This window comes from Abramis brama, assembly GCF_963993115.1.
Source record: "Abramis brama genome assembly, chromosome: 3".
In the NCBI taxonomy this organism is placed as follows: domain Eukaryota; kingdom Metazoa; phylum Chordata; class Actinopteri; order Cypriniformes; family Leuciscidae; genus Abramis; species Abramis brama.
This window is the reverse complement of record NC_139965.1, coordinates 37833978-37856693: the sequence shown is the minus strand read 5'-3', so window position 1 is coordinate 37856693 and position 22716 is coordinate 37833978. Positions and strand designations below refer to the sequence as shown.

The 22716-nt window shown below is 37.7% G+C and overlaps 1 protein-coding gene across 8 annotated transcripts in view; it reads left to right on the top strand.

The window, feature by feature from the left end:
* The window catches only part of mtss1lb (MTSS I-BAR domain containing 2b), a 69698-nt gene extending 58450 nt beyond the window's left edge, over positions 1 to 11248 (top strand). Inside the window, exons 8-16 of one of the 8 annotated variants that reach the window (XM_084108556.1) lie at positions 789 to 896; positions 1005 to 1102; positions 4550 to 4682; positions 5108 to 5173; positions 7587 to 7661; positions 7945 to 8094; positions 8522 to 8698; positions 10048 to 10213; positions 10341 to 11248. In XM_084108556.1, coding sequence (XP_083964682.1) covers positions 789 to 896; positions 1005 to 1102; positions 4550 to 4682; positions 5108 to 5173; positions 7587 to 7661; positions 7945 to 8094; positions 8522 to 8698; positions 10048 to 10213; positions 10341 to 11110 — 1743 coding nt within the window. In that variant the 3' untranslated portion in view covers positions 11111 to 11248. Of the gene's footprint in view, positions 1 to 788; positions 897 to 1004; positions 1103 to 4462; positions 4683 to 5107; positions 5174 to 7586; positions 7662 to 7944; positions 8095 to 8521; positions 8699 to 10047; positions 10214 to 10340 lie in introns of all 8 variants that reach the window. The other 7 variants (XM_084108554.1, XM_084108558.1, XM_084108560.1 and 4 more) reach the window with 7 other exon arrangements.
* Positions 11249 to 22716: the final 11468 nt, after the last annotated feature.

The following is a 22716-nucleotide window of genomic DNA, read 5'->3' as shown; positions in this document are numbered from 1 at the left end:
GTAAAACAGTAATATTATGATATATTCTTACAATTTAAAGTGTTTATTCAATAATTGTTTTATTTGAATTTAATTTATTCAATCATTACTCTAGTCTTTAGTGTCACATGCTCCTTCATAAATCATTCTAATATGCAGATTTGATGCCCAAGAAACATTTCTTATTATAATGTTGAAAACAGTAATGCTGCTTAATATTTCTGTGGAAACCGTTGCACTTTTTTTCAGAATTCTGAAAGTTTTTTGAACGGTAATGTATGCTGGACATATAATAACTAATAACTTAGTAAGTGAGCAAGTAATACATAAATAAATAAATAAAATTTTAGATTTTTGTAAAGTAATTCATTCATAAACACATTATTTTTTTATAATTACATTTATCTACACAACTTATTTAAACATTAAATGAAAAGATTTTTAATGATTGAAATGTAATGCGTAAATGTTTCATACATTTTTTTGGTTATTTTGTATATGACAATGGTAATGAAGAATCTGTCCTTAAGCAGATATTCACAAAAACAATATGCTCTTAGAACGTGTTATTGTCTGTCATTTGAATGGCATTATGCACAAAAAAAGGTAACCTAAAAATTATAATATCTTAACTGGTTTTATTCAAGTCAAAAATGTTATTTAACATAACTGAATCAACCTAAATTATACCAACAAAATACATTTTTATTGATTCAATTAAGTAGAAATAGCTCTTTAAGGTCACAATAGCAGGATACTACATTTTTGATCTATGAACTATTTGTTCTTCTCCCTTGTGTAATTGTCAGAATGGAGAGATCGCCATGTTGGGAGAGATCACTCATCTCCAGGCCATTATTGATGACCTCACTGTGTTAACCACAGACCCCCACAAACTGCCCCCAGCCAGCGAGCAGGTGCACATACTCCTTATACACTTCAGTCATCATGTAGCATGTGCAGTGCTTTACAGAAACAAACCATAGTAAGACCATTCATATTACAGTTGTGTGTCTCTCTTTCAGGTAATAAAAGACCTTAAGGGTTCTGATTACTCTTGGTCGTACCAGACTCCCCCCTCCTCTCCCAGCAGCTCCGGATCCAGGAAAAGCAGCATGTGCAGGTGAGAGCAAGAGTGATGAAGAAATAAAAAGAGACAGTGATGTTAAATCTTTATTTCTGCTTATTAGCCTTTTTTTCTCCTGGATAGGTTTGTTGCTTGTGCTGTGTACTATGTTGCTTGGCTTTTCATTGTTGTAATTGCTGTTTGTTGCAAAAAAACCCAAAAAACAGTACAGTTTACTGCAAAATATAAATTGCTGAATGGAAGCTTATACTTGTAACTACCCTGTTAGAAAATCAAGCTTATGCTGTGAAACATGGTCGCTGGTATTGAGCTGGTCTAAGCTGGTAGACCATCTTGGACCAGCAAACAAACCAGATGCCAGCTGGTCATACCGTCTTAAAGGGATATTCACCTAACAATGAAAATTCTGTCATCGTTTACTCACCGTCATATTGGGTTAACCTACACTTTTGTTCATATTCAAGACACAAATGAAGATGTTTTTAACGAAACCTAACATTTCAGTCCCTTCATTGAAAGCCCATTACACCAAAACTGACGTTTCAAAAAGTTCATAAAGACATCAGCCGTTTCTCAATATGTGTTCATCAGAAACGTCATCAGTCGCTGCCCAAGTATTGTTCCAATTCAAAGTTCACATCTAGCCAAGTCCAGTTCAAATCCTCGGATGTGTTCTTGATCCGCCCCTTTTACCGAGGATGCATCGAGAGGTGACTTGTGCGAACTTGAGACAGCCAGGTATCCCAGAATGCATCTCACACCAACCAGCAAGCGTCAATAGCAGAGGAGAAACCCCGCGTAATTTAAAAATACTGCTGTAATTGTGTCACGAAATGTAGTTGTAAGAGTATTTCAGGCGAGAATGTAGTTGTTTAAAGATCAAATATTTGGTTTATTTATAAAGATAGCGTCTATTTGAAAATTTGATCTGACGTTTTCGGAGTTGTGAGAACCAGGCAATCAGACGCTCGGTGCTCATGTACCCCGCCGAGAACAGCCTTTCCTCGGCTAGTGCTGCTAACGTTTGCCACTGGCTCAGATGTCTCTAGTCTAGTGGTTTAACATGAGATATAAATCGTCTTGTGTATATCTAACGGGCGATTTATTTATTTATTTATTTATTTATTTTATTTGTCTCATTAATCTATAATTTGTTCCCTGGCAAAACGTTAAGCTGAGGGCAAAGTGAAGTTTCATAGCTTTATTTAGTCTATTTAACTTTAACGTTGTAGCCTAGAGAGCTGACTTTTGTTTGACTGAATCGTTGGCTTTATTATTGTATAGCTTCTTATACCTTTTAGGCTACTTATACTTTTATAATGGTTATTATTGATCATTAAAACTGACATTTAACAAAAAAAGGTTATGTCATTTTATTTTATATATTTAAAACATATTTTATTATAGCCTACATGTTGCCTACATTCTCTTCACATGTACATATATAATAAAATAAAATGACACAACCCTGTCTCTTTTTGCTAAATGTTATTTTTAATGATTAATATTATAATGTTTTTTTATTCATCAAGAGTCAGGGTTGTGTTTTATATTTCGTGTTGTTATAAATATGCAGTGAAGATAATCAATTGCGTTGCCTGAACCACATTTGTGTGGCCATTATGTTTAAGATTTTTTTAAATGAAAATGAAAAGAGGCAGAGTGGTGGTTTATAACATATTTTGTTTTATTTGTAGCCTAGATATACATAAAGAGATAACCAGAGTAGCCAGAGCGAGCTGAGTGACGCTATCAAGTACGCCGCTTTTTCATTTCAAAATTATCGGACTTGCGTCCTCCAGTCCTCGGGAGTTCGTTCTCCAGAGTCGAACTTGTCAAGTCCGAACTACCAAGGACTCAAGTCCTAACTTTGCGTACTTGGTATTGAGAAACGGCTATCATAAAAGTAATCCATATTAATTGAGCTGTTATATAAAAAAAACACACTTTTTAATCACTTTTTATTTTTAATTTAGGCTTCGTACGTCAACATACATGCATTGAGCACATCAAATGGTAAACTAAATCTTGACTATACTTGTGTGACAATGTCTTTATAAACTCTTTGAAGCACCAAAGTTTTAGCTGAATGGACCTTCAATGGGACAGAAATCTCTCAGGATTATGAATATCTTCATTTGTGTTTCAAATAAAAATCTAAAGGGTTTGGAATGACATGAGGGTGAGTAAATGATGACAGAATTTTGATTTTTGGTGAACTATTCCTTTAAGGGGATGCTAATGCCAATGACCATCTTGCATAAGTTAAATGACTAGCTAGAAACTAGCTAATAACTTAATTTTCCAACAGGGTTGTTTTTTTGTGGAAGAGTGTGTGTATATTTTGAATGCAAACGTGTGTGTACTGTAAGAAAGGGGGGGCTGCTGATGCTACTGCTGCTGCGCTACACAATCTCCCTGTATGTTGGCATCCCATGTAACCTCCTGACTGCATATTAGTCACAAGAGACAGAGCACTGCGGCCATTAAATGTTATTTTGTATTCCTGTAAAAGCCTTGCTTTCAACTTGCTTTCTTGCCTTCAATTTCAGTTGAATGCTTATTGATTCATGTTATTCATCCATTGAGTCCTTGTGATTACAATTAACAAAATAAGACTAAAGTAGCTTGTTTAATATGATTTTATTACTTTTCTAATTCTCTAGCAATTAGCGCGTCTGATGAGCGTAACTTCAGTGCTGTGCTCTTTTAAATGAATATTCCAGGTTAAATACATTTTAAACCCCATTAGCAGAATATGTATAATATCCCTGTACTGTTTTTAACCCGAAATATGATGAAACAATTACTTCAATAAGAAGTGAAAGCATTTCAAGATCACTTTTACATAACCGGCCCCTTTAGAGTTTTTGATTAGACCATTAGTGTTTTGCTTTGGCTCCAGGGCCAATTAAAGCTTCATTTTGTAATAGTGTCATTTAGTACCTGTTTGTGTGTGCCGCCTCGCATGGAGTCATGGGGGTTGATTCAAGTGCGTTGGCTGCAGAGCGCCGACACATCTGAACACAGCCTTCAATCTCCATACTAGGCCTCCTGTGTCACGCCTGTCAAACTTTGTCTTACATATGTTCTCCCTCTGCCCCCCCACCCCCACCCTGACCTCCATCCTTACCCATCAACCCCTGCTCGAGACCTTTGTTTCTCCATCTCCTTTTCACCCACAACTTTTTTTCTCAACTATCATTATCACGTAATTTTTCTTTACATCAATCACAAAATGCTTGACTTCATCTGTTCCTGTCGTCCTGTAAAACCCTCTCATGCTCATTCTGACCTTGTGGGTGTGGTTCACACTTATCACCAAATAATCACCCTCCGTACCCCACCCTTGTACCCTGGTCCTCTGCCCTGTCACACTTTCCCTTGCCCCTGCAGCAGTGTAAACAGCGCCCATAGTAGTGCCTCTCGATCCTCTGGTGGCTCTCAGACTCACTCACCCAGTTCGTCCTGTCGCTACCGCAGCCTGGCCCAACCGCTAACAACCGCTGCACACCGCCTCAGCAGCGTCTCCTCCCACGACTCCGGCTTCATCTCCCAGGACGCCAACGTCTACTCCAAACCCCCGTCACCCATGCCCTCCGATATAACCAGCCAGGTATTTATTTCTTGTTTATTTGTGTTTGTTATTTCCTGTTGTCTTAAAGAAATGTTGGTAATGTAAAGTTATAAGGTACATTTAACTGATTTTCTCAGGGGTGATATGTCAGTCAAATTGACCCTTGTAAAACAAGAGCAATCTATTGTTGTAATAGATGGTAAATATTTATTTATTATATACTCTACTGTTTGGGGTCAGTAAGATGTTTAAAAAATGGCTGACTCTTTTGTCTTGACGCAGAAAAATATTAAATTTCTCCATTTTTGGTTTGTTTTCGTAATATACACTACTGATCAAAAGTTTGGGGTCAGACTGCAAGACCAAGACTGCATTTATTTGATCAAAAATACAATTCAAAACAGTAATATTATGAAATATATTTGAATATATTTTAAAATGTGATTTATTCCTGTGATGGCAAGGCTGGATTTTCAGCATCATTACTCCAGTCTTCAGTGTCACATGATCCTAAAGTCATGATCCTATATGTGAGTAAATTCTAAATTAAATCTAAATTAATTAAAAGTCTTTAACTGACATATTTGATCAATTTAATGCATTTGTATATGTAAAAAAAATTAAATAAAAATAAGTTTGTAAGCGTGAGCTCACCAAATTGTAGTGCTAACTCTTTCGCCGCTGACACCGCAATGACAAACTGAAATTGACGCCCCACATTATCGCTTGAAGAAACCACATTGTTACCACACATCTGTGTCTCAGCTTTAAACATGCAGCAATATTCCCTCTCTGAAAGATTACAGTGACCTCTTGTGGACATGACTCATGAAACTGAAAGAAATATGAACTTCTGTATATCAAACAGTTCTTGACCGATGTTCAGAATGTGGGTGAGGCAGATCTTTTTTACATTCTCTGGGAAAAGGTGTTATAGAAAGAGCTTGAAATTTGCTTGTGAAGCTTTGTATGTGGAACATAGGCTTTACATTATGTACACAGACAAGGTACTTCTACTTTCTTAAGCACGTTTCTTGGAGTAAAGCAAAAGAAATGCACTTGTCTCGGAGCTCACAGGCTACTCTCTCCATGGGATAAAAATGGGATTTTTCAATACGTGGCCGAGATGTGACACTGAAGAATAAGCATGTTGCGGGTCAACCTAGCATAGAAAATTCAGAAACACACCAGAAAATGTTCATTTTTAGATGGTAGCTTAAGCACAGTAATAAACAACCCTTTGAATCGTTTAGTTTCTTTTAAGTCAAGCAGTCAAGAGAATTAATTACAGAGGTTTATTACTTAAACCCCTAACCAGGATGTTAAAGGTTATGGGATTTGCAAAACGGCCGGCAGATTTTGAAAATACACAACTCCAATGGTCCTACCTTCTTTCCTCCAACGCTGGCCCTGACTCCACCCATTCGAAGAACATGGACACGCAATGGATGGGAGGGGGGGGGGGGGGGGGGGGGGGGGTGATGGGGGGAGGGGGGGGGGGTGAGTGATGGGGGGAGGGGGTACGACCGTTTGATTGACGAACTTACTGTCCAATGATTCTAAGTGGTCTTGGAAATGATTGGCTGGAGTTTTTCGAGTCCTGCCCGTTCCACAGATGATTAAATTGCTTAATTTTCATTTCAGTGCTTCTAACTCAGTGGCTGTAAGTGGGTTAGGAATAGGATTTCAATTGATTTTGAAAAAATGGACAAAAAAAGAGAATCACATACCCCACCTTTAAAGTACTAGCCATACACACTCACACACCTCTACAATGTGGTAGATATGAAAACAACCAGCAGATGGCAACATACTAATTAAATAAGAGAGAGAGAGAGAGAGAGAGAGAGAGAGAGAGAGAGAGAGAGAGAGAGAGAGAGAGAGAGAGAGAGAGAGAGAGATCTGTGCTCCACTATAGCGCTTAAAAAAACTAAAAACGTTAATAAAAAAGTAGCACTTGACTTTTAAAAATCCTAAAGATTGTATATCCTGTTTTTTGTATTCTTTAATTTAAGCATTAAAAATCAATTTCTGCATGTAATTAAAATACATTAAAAGTATAATAAAATATTATAGGTATTATAAATGTTATAATAATTATTGTAAATATTTATAAGTTTGGGGTTGGAAAGATTTTTAAAATGTCTTTAAGGCTGATTTTATTTTTATTTTTTACAGTAAAAACAGTAATATTGTAAAATATTATTGCAATTTAACAGTTTTTTATTTAAATTGTAATTTATTATTTTAATGACAGCTTAATTGTCAGCAATGTCACATGATTCTTCTCACTCTAATATGCCGATTTGGTGCTCAAAAAACATTTCTCATTAGTTGCTGCTTTTTTGTGGCAAATGTAATACATTTTTTAGGATACTTTGATGAATAGAAAGTTCCAAAGAACATTTATATGTAATATCATATGATATAATAACATATATGTAATCAGTTCAATTTAATGTAATCAATTTAACCCTAATGAATAAAAGTATCGATTAATGAATAAAAGTATTAATTTATTTTGTATTAATTCAGTGATTTAAAATCACAGACCACAAACTCTTTTCTCCAATAGTAATCAATATGGCAACACTAAATATGACAAGCCAAATGACTTGAAGTTCTTCTGTTTTAAATTTAAAATGTCTATTATTAGCAGTATACCACAAAATATCCAAAGAATTCAAACTTTGACAGAGCCCCTCTAAATGGTTCCCTTGTTGTAAAAAACAGTTGCTGCCTTAAATTTTGAAATTCAATCAACTTGGATGTTTAAGTAATTTCAACTTAAATTACATTAAATTGACTTGAATCTTGTATAACTTATAAAAAACTTATTTTGATGAGTTGAAGCAATTTAAAAACATATGTTGTCATAACTTATTGATTCTATCATTTTTTACAGTGCTGCTTATAGCCCGTCTATTCTTGTCTCTCTTGCAGAAGTCATCAAGTTCAGCGTCCTCAGAAGCATCTGAGACCTGCCAGTCAGTTAGTGAGTGTAGCTCTCCAACCACAGTAAGTACGGAGCGCTCTGTCCATCAGACATACATGTGCTGAAACTGTCAGTGATATTTTGTACTTGTCCGTGTGACCCATGAGGGTTTTGATGCTGACTGGCAGGTTGGGGTCTTCTCTTTCTTTCTTGTCGGTATCAGCTTTGTGTTGTCAGATCAGATCTGATCTTCCCTGCCACTCTCAGCATGTATCTGCAAAGTCACACGCAAAGGCTCCCATACCGTTGAGTAAAGGGGGTCTCTTGCTACTCTCACGGTCTCGATCTTATCTCTCCATTCCGCAGTTTGGCTCGTCCTTCGCTACCTTCCGCCCTGCTCTCTCTCACACTGGCTCCATCAGGCCTTTCTCTGTCATACTTCCTGCGTCCCCACCCTATAACCGCTCCCCTGGATCCAACACACCCTCTCCCACATCCAAGGTTCCTTGCTGGAAGGTTTGTCTTCATTGGCACTTCTCATTGCAGTTTTGTTTATTTCCTCTTCTTTTATGTGCGTTCTTGTGTGTTGAATACGTGCCTCCTGAATAACACTTTTTGACAGTGCTCCATTTTGGTTTCATTCTGCTTAACCTCATCCATTACCCCATTTTGCTTTTTAACATGCAGCTTTTCTGTTGGCTGTTTGATCCTGGTTTCAAATCTCTGGCTGTGAGATTTGCTAAACCGAGCAGGCCACGGAAGGTACCTGTTAGTTTATCCAACTCAAACAGTGACGCAAACACTGAGATTGGGCTTTTTCTAAAGCACATTGATGAAAGGACACTCAAACTGCTGGATCGTGGGCCAGGCTTCTCTCCCGCCCCTGAGACCGTTGCATTTGTTGCTTTACACTGCCTTGAACTAACCACTTGTGCTTCCTCAGGACTGGTCCAAGGTAGGTTCCAGTGAGCAGCCGTTGGCCAGCACGCTTCAGAGGAGGAAGGAGCCTCTTGATAGGCTGAGGGAGGCAGAAACCTCTCCTCAGTCACAGGGGTATTCTGGGATGCATTCGGAAGACCCCCAGAGGTCAAGGATGACCCCTGCTACTATAGCTGCCAAGGTAACATTCACCATATAAACATTCATCATGCAGATTTTAATTTTGAAAATGCCAAGCGTTTTTTATTTGGCGAAGACAAAATCTGCCTGTTTGCTCAGGGCTGTTTTTTCAATTATGGATGGTTCTGGCCTTGAGAATTTAATAAGGCAGTGGCTTAAAATTATTATTTTTTAATTACTGAAAATTAAGCTAATACCGGTAAAAATCTAAATGTAAACTAACGTCATATTTATTTTAATTTGTTCCCTTAACAAGTTATCATGGTCTTCTAAACCTGGAGGGTATTTTAATAGTGTGATTCATATACCTGGACAAGTCATGGAAAATAAAAATCCCCCCCCAAAATTATAATGAATATCATTTTTTATAGTTATGTTGAGCTCTAAAATATAATATATATAATTTGTGAGTAAAAAATCATAAATAAATAAAAAACCCAGGGATGACAAACAACTATAAAAGTTATTTAAATTCACAATAAAAGGAAATAAAAAGTGTAAACCCTTAAGAACATTCGGTTATTGAAACATCTGGAATTTTGGAATTTAATTATTTTGTTTTAATACTATACATTGCCACTAATATAAATTAAAAAGTCTGAAAATAAGCAACCTTCAAATATTAAGATTGACAATGGGAGTTCTTAGAGGCAATAAATTGAGAACCCACTGTAATAAAGGTTATAAAAAAAGTCTTAAAACACATTTTACTCTCACTAGCTTATTAAGTTGGTCCATTAACAGTGTCCAACATTGACATCCATTCATCAGAATACATTTTTCGAAATTTTTGCAACATCATGAACATTTCAATCACAGTGTCATTTCCACCGCATCTCAATTGATTTATTGATGTATTGCATTAAGCATTTTCAGCGCATCTTCATAGTTAGCAGTTTATGTATAATAAAGTTTAACAAATAAACATTGCAGTTATACTTTCACAGTTTTTACATAATTGTTTGGAATTGGTGCACAATAAAAAATAATTTGTTTAACAATTCTTCTTCATGTAATATATTTCACATCACTCGTGCTTTTTACTGACGCTGGTTTCTCCTTGATAAACAAGTACTCTAACCTTTGAAAAATCTGTTTGTTCACTCCATAATTGTGGGACAGTCGTAATTCATGTAAAATGCATCATGTATCACAATAAATATTTATTTCACTCTTTAATCATTTATATTATTCAATGTTTTTTGATATTTACTTTTAAAAAATGTTAAATTCACTTTTCGTAGTTTAATATTCAAAGTCTAGGTATATACAGTACACATAAACACATTGAACAAAATGTGTGGAGTCTGTGCTTGATGTAACTGTTGTATATATTGTGTTATGGTGCAGCATGGTGAGGAGGTCTCTCCAGCTGCTAGTGATCTGGCCATGGTTCTGACACGAGGCCTCAGCATGGAGCAGCAGAAGAGCAGCCGAGACTCCCTTCAGTACTCTAGTGGATACAGCACTCAGACAACTACTCCCTCCTGCTCAGAAGATACCATCCCCTCACAGGGTAAAGCACAGTCAGAAACACCCACATTTACTCAGTAACTCACAGCAATTTACTCATTATTCATTTAAAAACAAGTTATGAGAATTGAAAAGTGGGATTTTTTTTTTTTTTTTTTTTTTTTTGTCAGGCTCCGATTATGATGGTTACTCAGTGAATGGAGACACTGAGGCTGACGGTCAGGCCGAATTCGATAAATCCTCCACAATTCCTCGCCACAGTAATATCGCCCAGAACTACCGGCGCATGATACAGACTAAGCGTCCCGCCAGCACAGCAGGCCTGCCCAGCGGAGTGGGCGCTCTGGGCGGACCACCCGGCGGAGGCGGAGGCACGGCCACCATTCGCCGAACACCATCTACGAAGCCCGGGGTGAGGCGCACCCTCTCTAATGCTGGCCCTATTCCTATACGCCCACCCATCGTGCCAGTCAAGACCCCAACTGTGCCTGACTCACCCGGCGGGAACGCAGGCCCTCCCGCCCGTGTGGGCAGCGAAGAATGTGTCTTTTATGTGCCGGATGACGCCTCCCCGGGAGCGCTGGAGTACGTGAAGGCCTCTCCAAAGCGGCTGAGCCTGCCCAACACAGCCTGGGGTTCAGGGGGCGTGGGCGGCTTAGAGATGAGCGTGTACGGCCAACCGGGCGAAGAAGATCACCTGCTGGCTGCAAACCGCCACAGTCTGGTGGAGAAGATCGGGGAGCTGGTGGCCAGCGCTCACGCCTTAGGTGAGGGCCAGTTCCCCTTCCCCTTGCTTCCGAACCAGCCCCCGCCGGGCCCCGAGGCCGAGCCGGACCCCGAAGTGCCCCCGGAGGGTGAGGACATGCTGAGGTCTATTCGTCGAGGGGTGCGTCTGCGCAAAACCGTCTCCAACGATCGCTCAGCGCCCCGGATTTTGTGATGCCTCCTGGAGAGATGGGAGGATAAGAGCGAAGTAACCCAGAAAAGAAAAAAAAAACTTCACAATGACTCTCTTTAGAAAGCGAGCTATGAAAAAGAGGATTAAAAAATTAAATGTTTAAAAGTCATTATAGAAATAATGAATAACAGTAATGAAAAAAAGTAAATGATATGTAACAGCAGGCTCAGGCCACTATAACTCTTAGCGTGTCCGAACGCATGTTTGTCTTATTAACACGCCCATCACTGCGGGATAGTTGAACTGTGGTGAGACAATTAACTAATGAAAGAACAAGGGGCCAGGATGTTTGGGGGATTTTTGTGGTCCGCTCCAGATCTTCGCATGGTCCCCCTAGAATAACGGCCCTCCTCAAACTATGGACCCCAGGAATCAGTGCTGGAGAAGCTCATGGGGTACGCAGGTTCTCTTTGAAAATCCTTGCTCTCTCTAACCCCACCCTCACCTCCAGTAAATTTGACATCACATCCTGAAAGTCTAGTTGGTATTGTTGTTGTGTGTTGGTCTGCAGTCTGGAGGTGAGCAGGGCTCTGCTGCAGGTCAGCTCGTGGTTGCGTAGAGGGACGGGATTTATCTTTTATTTGTACACTTCCGTGGTTTCGTTTTATTTACAAGCAAGTAATCGCCTCCTAGCTCCTATGAGTAGGAAACGTGTATGTCAGGTATGTGGATTTTTGTAGAATTAGGGTTTAAAAACCACCATGATAATGTGGAGCAATAATGCTTTTTTTTTTTTTTTTTTGATGGGGGAAGGTTTCAAAGATCAGCTTTTAATAAAGCTGTACGTTTTTGATGTTCAGGTGTCTTCGGGGAAGCAGATGCTTTCGAAGACTTCTTGTCGAGTCTAATTATGGCTTATTTTAAAAGAAAATGAGGAATAGAAAGGATGCAGAGCACTTTCAAGGTGTAGTTTAGACCACTAGTTGTCACTGTGGCCACACTATGTGTGGTGAATGCTGTGAGACGCCGCGGTCACGTGCCCTGGTACTTAGGGAGACAAATGTGCGTAGCAATGTCAGGATATAGGAAAAAGAGAGTGATGGGATGTGAAAGAGGTAGGAAGAATGATTTGGAAGTTCTTTGCAGTAGGGTTCAATTTCTTAACATTATTCGTTAATGCATTAGCTACCAGGAACTAGCAATGAACAGCAATTATAAATCTAGGTTAATGTTTTTAAATTCATTCAAATTAATTCGTTAATTCATTTTTAAAATTTCAAGCAGTATAAATTAGCCTTTTTTTCAACAAGGACACATTAATCTGATCAAAAGTGACAAAGACTTTTATAATGTATCATAAGATTTGTATTTCAAATAAATACTTTTATTTCAAACTCGCTATTCATTAAATAATCCTGAAAAAAAGTGAATCATGGTTTTCACAAAAGTATTAAGCAGGATTGATCATAGATCATGTGACACTGGAGTAATGGCTGCTGAAAATTCAGCTTTGCAATCACAGGAATAAATGACATTTTAATTATATATATTAAAATATAAAACAGTTACTTTAACTGTTCACAATATCATGTGTTTTTACTGTATTTTTGATTAAATAAGTGCAGTTTTAGGGAGCATAAGAGACTTCTTTGAAAAACATTCACACGCACACACACATATATGTATATATATATATATATATATACTGTATATATATTGTTCATTGTTAGCTTACGATACCCATTGCAGTAACTGTTAACCAATTGAACCTTATTGTAAAGTGTGACTAATGATCTTGAAAGGGAATTGGTTGATACGATATATATAATTTCCAATTTGAGCTTCTTAAAATATGAGTTTTTCAGAAATGGTCTTTTACTTGTCAAGCCTCAAACCACAGTCCCCCGATATATCCGTAGGAGGAGTGGAGAGAATGAGCTAAGATGAAGGCACACACCTGGCTGTCATTCTTTGGGACATAAGAATGAACTTTGGTTCTGCAGAGGGAAGAAAGGGATGAATAAAGGAGGTGGAGAGAATGAACTCTGGGAAGAAACTCATCCAGTTGTTTATGATAAAAGCATTCCACTGCCTGTTATAGATAATATAGGAGTAAATACCTATGACGCGAAAGGTCGCAGGTTACCCCGTTCACTGGACATGAAGAAAAACAATGCTCTGTGATGATACTGGATGTGGAAGTGATATGTAGGAGGTCAAAACATAGTTTTAGTCATGTAGTGTCTGTTTGTGAGTGACTTTCTGTTCTCCCAAGACTCCCTAAAACCCCTGCAGTCATAAATAGTGCTGTTGCGCCAGACACTTGCTCCATACTCAGATTTTTGGGTTGTTTTTTGAATTATTTATTTTGCATAGAGCACTCTGTTTTAGGAATGCCTGTAGCGTGTTCAAAAGGAAAAAGTATGTCTGCTTTGTGAAAGTATGTACGGGTGTACCGATCTCTTGCCGAAAATAGCGTCGTTCTGGAACTCAGAGGCCGTATTGAGCGCAGGCTGGAATGAAAGAACGGGGTTACGGCAATTCAAAGCCCACACTGCCAGCCGGTGAAAGTGCAGGTCTGAAATTTGTATATATTCATATACATACATGCATATACTGTAAAAGAAGGTGAACAGTACTAGTAGCTTCACTAAAAACAAATGTCCCACATAAATGTTGTCTTGCAATGGGGCGGGTGAAGAATCAACGACAAGTGCATTGACTTTGGCAGCAATATAGTGAAGTTTGCTGGACGAAGAGAAAAAAAAATATCCGTTACATATCCACTTATTTCATGTGAAGCTTCATGGCCTCCAAATCACATACAGCTCTCAGAAGTTCAATTCACAGCATTTAATGCACAGACACGTAAAGGCAGGATAATACAACAGGAAGGAAGATAGAGAGTGGACGAGAAGCGAAAGAGAAAGAAGAATGAGATGAGTAAGCGTGAGAAAGACAAGGCCAGCAGAGAATAATTGCTGAAAGAAACAGGTGGGAAGCGAAGCGGAGAAGAAGTGAGAGGGAAGAAAGACACAAAAGCCTGGTTGCAGATAGTTGGCTTACTGTTGTCTCTTTATTGTAATGTCAGTCTCTGCAGGTTTCTGCTCTCGAGGTCATGAAGCAAGATGACAGTTAAAAGCCCCTCTAGAGGAAACTGAGGGATAGAAAAACTATCACTTAAGAGCTCAGCCTTCAGCGTCTAAATACCCACATACTCACACAGCAGACTGATTATTTTGTTTCTCAGGTGATTCTAAACAAATGTTCTCTTTGTTTTGTTCTCAGTGTTTTGTTCCCGCTGAATGTCATGATATTCTCACTATATGGCAGCAATCACAATTCAGCTGTGAAAATGTGATTTTGTTGACCTGTTATCTTACACCTGAAATTTGTGAAGCTCAGAATTCAGAATTTGTCCAATACACTCTCATGGAAATTCGGAACTGAATTTTGGAGTGGGGCCCAGTGCGGTCGATAACCCCCACTGACTATTAGGTTTAGACTTGGATCTTCATGCTTATGTTTTATTATTCTAAAAATCATACTTTTCCATACAAATCACATTGTACAAAACTTATACGAAATCACCACCCTCTCTCTAAAAAATGCTGGGATGTTTCAAGCCATGTTTGGGTCAAATATGAACAAACCCAACCGTTGGTTTACATTTTTAACTTGAATTTTTAAACCCAGTGGTTGGGTTTGTTCATATTTGACCCAAACATGGCTTGAAACAACCACGTTTTCTCATGAGATTGGGTTGTTTGTTCCTTGAACACCCCTGGTTGTTTTAGTTATTATTGGGGAAGAAGTGCTTTAGAAATATATGTGCTTTGATGATGTGTAAATGTGATTTTTGAGAGCAATATATTATTTTAATCCTAACATCGTCTCACAACAAAGGAAGCTCTTATAAAGAGCTATCCCCAACGTCTCCCACTCTCACCTAAAAATAAATCATAAAAAACAAAAATTAATGCGTCCCTTCCAGATGATCATTTTGATGGGATTTGCTGGAGAACCATTAGTAAGTAGGCTAGCACATTGGATATATTTTTTTTAAAACTGAACAAGTGTCTTCAGTTCTGCCTTCACATAAGATTTGTTGGTAAGCCAAGCAAATGCCAAAAAAAAGTCTATTGGCTATCCTTTATATTTACATTAAGTAATTGACCAAATCCTATAGAGTTAGCACAATCAATAAGTATAATGTTAGCCTTAAGCAACTTTATGCCTTTTTGATATTCACTCAGTCCATTCACTACTGCACTCAAGCCTTTTCTCTGTCATCCCATTTCCTTCTGCGTTGTGTTTCACATCTCTAAAATGGCTACAGACAATAAATGTGGTGCGGGTGACAGAGGGATGAAATGCTCATTTAGACCGGAACACGTGCAGCCCCCATCAACCTTATCCACCCGCTGTTCTTGGAAAATGGAGAAATGCCCTGAAAGACACCCGTCTCCCACGCTCGGTTCAGCCACGACACTGCGATTTCCGCTCGCTGTCATCTCCACCGCGCGCTCATGGAAGGAGTGCTTGGCAACCGGGTGTCATGGAAACTGGGCCGTAGGCCGTCTGTCTTATACGCCGTTAGCTTGAGTTGAGAGTCTTTTCTTTTCTGCTCGCATACAAGTAGCATCACCCACATGCCTAACAACAGGCTCTACAGCTCAACACTTAGCCGGTGTACATGAATATTTTTTAATACTTCATTCTCATGTAAAAGATATGACGCCCATCCTCCCCTCCTTCATCCTCTGGCTGAAGTTGAGTAACGCTACAGGTTCTGTCGTCTCTGTCTTTCTTATTTCTCGCTTCCTCTTCTGCTTTAATTTATTGTGCTGTTTTCCTAAGGCTAATTTACCACTGTTGCTGATAACATCATTTCCCTTTTTGGTAATATTTATCCTTCTAATTTTTGTTAAGTTTAGTCACAGCTAATGTAACAAAACACACTGTGATGATTCCAGTATTAATAAAAGTTGTACTTAAACTGTGTGACGTGAAGAATATTCATTTGTATTATGTTAACATTTTTGTGAGGAAAAAGAAAAGAAAAAAGAAAATCAATTTCATATGGGTCGGACTCGGGGTGGTGTGTATGGAAGCACATAAACAGACACAAATCTTTCACTGTAAAAGGTCGAAATTATGGGATGAAAACTCGAAATTATGACATTCAAGTCATAGGTTAGTTATGAAATAAAAAGTCGAAATGATGACCAAAAAAAAAGACAAATATGTCAGATTTAAATGTTAATGTATTCGACGTTTTACCTCATAAAATCATAGATTTTTCTCGTTTCTCATAGATTATGACTTGGTGGCCTGGTTTCACAGACAAGGCTTAGATTAAGCCAGGATTAGACTTTAGTTCAATTAGGGCATTTTAGTAGCTTTTATAAACGTGCCTTATAGAAAAAAAACAAAAAAACATTACTGGTGTGAATCTTGAGACAAAAATATGGCACTGACATGTTTTGATATAGCCTATACGCCTAGTGCAAGTTGCTTTCAGTTCAAACAGCTCAAACATGCATTTTAGTCTGGGAATAGCTTAAGCCCTCTCTGTAAAACCTAGGGTAGGCCTATTATTGTCATAATTTACCAGCTAGCAGACCGAAATGGGATTCCGGGATAGTGGTAGTGATAATAATGTAAAAACAGATTCTGTCCTGGCTAGTGCACACACACACACACACACACACACACACACACACACAAATACAAAAAAAGAAACTGGATGGTTGAAGTTCAGCTTGAAGGTGCACAGCAAGTAAGAAAATATCAATCATAAATTTAATGTGTGCAAGGTTTATTTCAGACGCCAGGTGGCGTCAACGCGTTTGCGACTGCAATACAGCCAGACACTGAAAGTTTGTTCGAAATTTTTCTATATTATCTGTAGAATTTGAAGTTGAAACACAAATAAATCTAGTCTTTCACACTGAAAATAAACAACTTGCAAAACCCCTGTAATTAAAATTCAGAGTCAGTCTCTAAGCGCCAATCTTGTGCTTATCAGTAACAACGACTTTCAACAGTAGAGAGAAAGGCAGAGATTAGCGATTCAGCTCTGTTATTTGCTGAGAAAGCCCCTTGAAGGTGTATAAGACAGTCCCAGCTGCACACTGGACTGCTCAGAGCTCAAGCGTGTATCTTTAATGATAGTCAAGTCGCTTCATCTATAGAAAACACTTCCGCAACTTAATTAGAACGTCTTCTGAGCTCGTCATCTCTCCGGAGTGTTCTTAAACCACACGAATGCAACTTTAATTAAAAATAAGTAGGCCACGATTAATTTAAGAAATCTTAACAATGATATTCAATGGTACAATAAAGGGATTAGAGAGTTAGAACGAGAGAAAAAAAGGTGTTCGAGCTCATTCAGTTTTCCATCCTATTTCCATGCTGGATCCCATGGCTGTCCATGAACCCTGCAGGTGAGTAAATAAATATATAATAAATAAATTCTCATTTGAGTAAACTGTTGGTTGTGGGGGGAGCTATTTAAAAGTTTAGTTTGTCCAGCAACATTTGAATCACCATTTGATAGGTCAACAGTCAAGATCCATCCATTCTCCAAACCACTAATAGGCCATTTCCAAAACTGTATGAGGAAATGTGTCACATGGTGAGCATACGAATCCCAAATCCCATATGAATGGTTGTCTCAACTGGAGATTTTATATAGAAGATTTTTTTTTTTTTTTACCAAAATTATATTTTGTTTTAGTACTTTAACTTCTGCAGATAAAGTCATTTAATCAGCATTTTTACCCTGCTAATTTCAAACCATTAGGCTAAAACAGCTAGCTAAACAATAGTTGACAGGGGTGGGGTGTATCATTTATTTAAAAAGTGTTACAATCATCCCTTTACATTCAACTAAGAAAAGTTTCTTTTTAATAATTGTACAAAATGCCCAGATATTAGAAAAGAAGGGTAACTGGTGAGGTTTCAAAAAGACAATGTTAAAAGCCAGTGGAGGATTCTGAGACGTCAGACCAACTGAAACTTTAATGTTGTCTGGAGCCGTTTGGCAGCTCAAAGCCAAAGGAAGTGTGGGTAAAATGTGCAGTCTCTAGGCCCACCACTCTATGGTTAACAACATTCATTTGTCACCATTGTGACTGATTGAGAATATTCACACATTGACAAACTCACACACACGTTGACAGTGTTTTTTTGTTAGATCTACATGTTCTTTACGTAGGTACACTGGAGTTGAGCGTTCATTAGGGGGCGTAGAATTTAGTAGGGACGTGTCCCTACCAATATCCTCCTGAGACCCAGAAAAAAAAAGTTTTTTGAATTTAGTTTTTTTCCATGTCATCACACTGTTTAGAGCACAATAAACAAAACAAAAAAACATTTTTGAAAAATAATATTTTATTCATACGTTATGCTATGTCCTCTGTAGTGGACGCCAGGACTAAGTTGTTTAAAAAATAAAATGACATGAAATTATATGTATAGGCAAAAACAATGGGATTTTTTTTTCAACCAAAATTTGTATAAAGATGATTCTCAACTATGTTATGAAAGAAATAATGGAATGAATTGATACACCATTTTACTTTATGCAATATGTGGGTAAAATGGCCATAAATTAATATTCCCATTCAATGCAATGTATCTATAAACTGTATCTAATTTGCACATTAATGTGTTCTTGGAGCAACATTTAATGAAAAAAAGAAGTGTAATAATTGGAGTAATAATTGGCAACATTTTAATAATAATATCTAATATTTCATAGGAATATTGATGTATAATTTATTTCCATATTCACTTCTTGTGTCTCACAAAATGCCTGATAAACATGATTTAAGTCCTGGTGTCCTCTACAGGGGACATGTATGATATCAATGCCCTGTTCTGTAACAGAAAGTAAATTTTTTTGAAACCCCATAACATTTTCCTGAGATGTTGGTTTATGAAATACAATTTGAAAAGTAGTCCAATTTAAATTATAATTGCAATATATTATCATATTTCCATAAGAGTGCTACATTTGATCACTAAATTAATGTCAGACATTTTTAAAGACCAAGGAGAAGTTGTTTTCATGGTGAAACCTCCAAACATTTCGTATCTCCGAAAAGTCCTGAATGTGCTCTTTACAGGACACCCAGGTTGTGTCATGTGACATGTATGATGTCAGAGAAATTCACTAAAATATAATTTCCACTACAGTGGACAAAAGTCTATTCTTGGGTCCCAGGAGGATATCCAGTGACACTGATATGTTCCTATCAATAATTTCAATCAAAATGTAAAATATAACCACGTTGTCCGGCTATGTCTTGTGGTTTTTATGTATTAGGCTTATTTTATTTAATCAGGAAACATCTTATTTAAAATCTCTTACAAGAGCGTTCTGAGAAAAATGTGCAATTCATGGTACACAAACGGTTATATTTTTACTACTGTATTACAATCGCGGGATAAGTGCCGAACAATCGTTAGTTTGACAATCGTTAGAGAGAGAGAGAGAGAGAGAGAGTGCTTAAGTGTGTGTGTGTAACACTACATTATAGGGACAAAATGTCACCACAAAGATGGCAATATCCGAAATACTTGTCCTTGTTATTTATTTGTTTTTGGAAAACAGCTGAAAATGTAAAAATGCCGAAAGTTTTCTGTGATAGGCAGGGTTAGTGTAGGGAGATATACCGTTTGTACAGTATAAAATCATTATGTCTGTAAAAAGTCCCCATAAAACATAAAAACACAACTGAAATGAGAGGAATGTTTGATGAAGTTGAAACCCTTGTCATCCCAGTCTCATCAGCTGAGGCTGAAAGAAGTTTCAGTGCTCTTAGGAGACTGAAAACATGGCTTAGAGCAATGGTCACAAGTGACACTTAACAGTATTGCTGTGTGTCATGTCCAACAGACAAACTGGACATTATTGATGTGAAACAAATATGCCAACAATTAATTAATGTAAGTTCACTTTTAAATAAAAATTCTGTCATCATTTACAGTAAAGCTCTACAAGCCTGCATTTATTTGATCAAAAATACAGAAAAAAAAAACAGGAATATTCAGCAAGGATGTGTTGAATATATAAAAAGTGATAGTGAAGACTTTTTTAAAACAACTTTTTATTAATCAAAAAATCCTGAAAAAAAGTATCACAGGTTATAAAATAAATATTAAGCACCATTTCTAACATTTGATAATAAATTAGAATATTATAAAGTTTTCTGAAGGATCACGTGACACTAAATTAACTGTGAAAATATATTTTGAAGTATAGTAAAATAGAAAACCATTTAATATTTCACTATATTATTTTTCTGTATTTCTGATCAAATAAATCCAGGCTTGATGAGCATAAGAGACTTCTTTCAAAAACATTAAAATAGTAATGTGTCCAAACTTATGTACTGTGTAAGTAAAAAATATACTAAATTTAAAATTAAATGTTGTATAAATAAAAAGGTTAGGAATCATATTTGTTTCAAGTATTTTTTATTGGGGGTGGGGGGGCCTCCAACATGAATTTTGCCTAGGGCCTCCTAATGTCTAGAACCGGCCCTGCGATTTACTCTCCCTCAAGTTGTTTCAAACCTGTATGCATTTCTTTCTTCTGCTGAACACAAAAGAAGATATTTTGAAGAATGTCGGTAACCAGTATTGAGGTTTTTTTTCTACTATGGAAGTCAATGGGGTCCATCAACTGTCTGGTTACCGACATTCTTCAAAATATCTTCTTTTGTGTTCAGAAGAAGAAAGAAATTCATACAGGTTTAAAACAACTTGAGGGAGAGAATATGATGACAGAATGTTCATTTTTGGGTGAACTGTCCCTTTAATGACAGATGCATGCAGCTCAGCTTCAGGGGATGTCCCCGTCCCCACCAATTTCAAAATCAAACCTACACCCTTAAGCATAAATACCGTTAGGGACGTTTGTTCTAGTACACTAACTTGCATACACTCCTGAGTCAAACAGAAAGTGGATTTGAGTTATGGTCAGTCACAGAAAGAGAGACATTGTTTTGTATTGTTCTTTTGTATTGTTTCAATAAATCTGTTTTTTGAAGCATATTGCATGGTGTGGCTGCTGTTTTTGCCTCTTTTGTAAAATTGTTACAACCTACCCAGGTAGTTGGGTACATCACAATGTATTTGACATCAACTCATAAGGGCTGTGCTATTCTTCTTCTTAGCGGCTAATGAGTCTCACACATTCAAAGATAATAGCTTACATCCATGTTGCAAAATAAAATGGATAGGCAGGGAAACACCCTGGGTGGATGACCAGTTCATGGCATGGCTATCACACACAGACATTAACTAACTCTCGCTCATACATACGTGTGTTTGGATTGTGGGAAAACCGCAGCAACCAGAGAAACTTGCACAAAAACAATGAGGAGTTTCAAATAAATGATTATTTAATTAGGATGACTTTATCAAACTTGACACTGTAATGAATTGCTGTAAAAATTACAGCATTATTTTACAGCAGCTGGCTGTTTTCTAATAATACAGCATATTGCTGTAAACTGCAATGCATTCTGGGGTCGCTAGGCGGTTTAATTCAAAATACAGAATATTGCTGTAAATTTCAAATCTTCAGAGGCATTGTGATCTTATTCGGTCATGTCGTCGACTTTCGGGTAGCGCAAGAGGAGTGCTTCACAACTCTGTGGTAAGTGACTTATTATTTCAGTTTCTTATTTTTCATGTTTGGTAACTCGTAGACTATGAAGGTAATGTTGTATTCGCGGTTCATATTGGTAACTTACTCCGGGTCACGCATCCTCCGACCGCGGGGCACGAAGGAGACTTGCGCCGGGCTTCAGCAGCACGGACGCGGTAGTATTTTACACATCTCACCCCGGCGCTACAGCGGCTATGGGCAGAAAATCTAATCTATTAATCTATCTATAAAATCATATTAATTAGGATGACTTTATCAAACTTGAACAGGTAGGCTACACTAAGTACAACAAAAACACCCAACTTAGGCCTAAACTAGTCAAAAATGGTACACACAGGGACTTAAATCTGCGAATGGTGTATTATTGGTTAATTTACGTGAACCATCCGAATGAACCGATTCAAATGGACTTTCCAACGCTAGAGAGAGAGAGAGAGCAAAGACCATTTAAGTGATTGTGTTTGATTATTTCCTCAGCTCAAACTGCTAGCTTACTCATTTAAATAAAAAACTTGCTTGCTTGTAAGTGGTTAGTTAACGTTAAGTAGTGTCGTTATTTTAGTTAGTTAACTTACTTCTCAGCACTGCTGTTCCCAAACTTTCCTTTTGGAATTACTGAAATCTTCTTCATTTGAAGAATCCCTCATTGCAAACCTGGTGATGCGGATCACATGAGAGAGGCCCTTCCACGCTTGACCCCGTTGCCTCAGATAACAGAGCTTTTCAAAGGTACACGTTCTCCCACCATGACAAGAGGAGCCACTAATCGGCCCCTCACACCCCCTGACTGCTCTTATTGCCCATAATACATTTATATCTATCGCCTTCCACCCTTCTCCCACATGGATGTGTTCAATAAAATGTGAAATGAAATTCGTGTCCACTCTGTGCCTTATTATCCCGCTAGTTATCAAGGAAACACAGAGAGCTGGCACAGGACTCAAGGGGGGATTCTCCACGC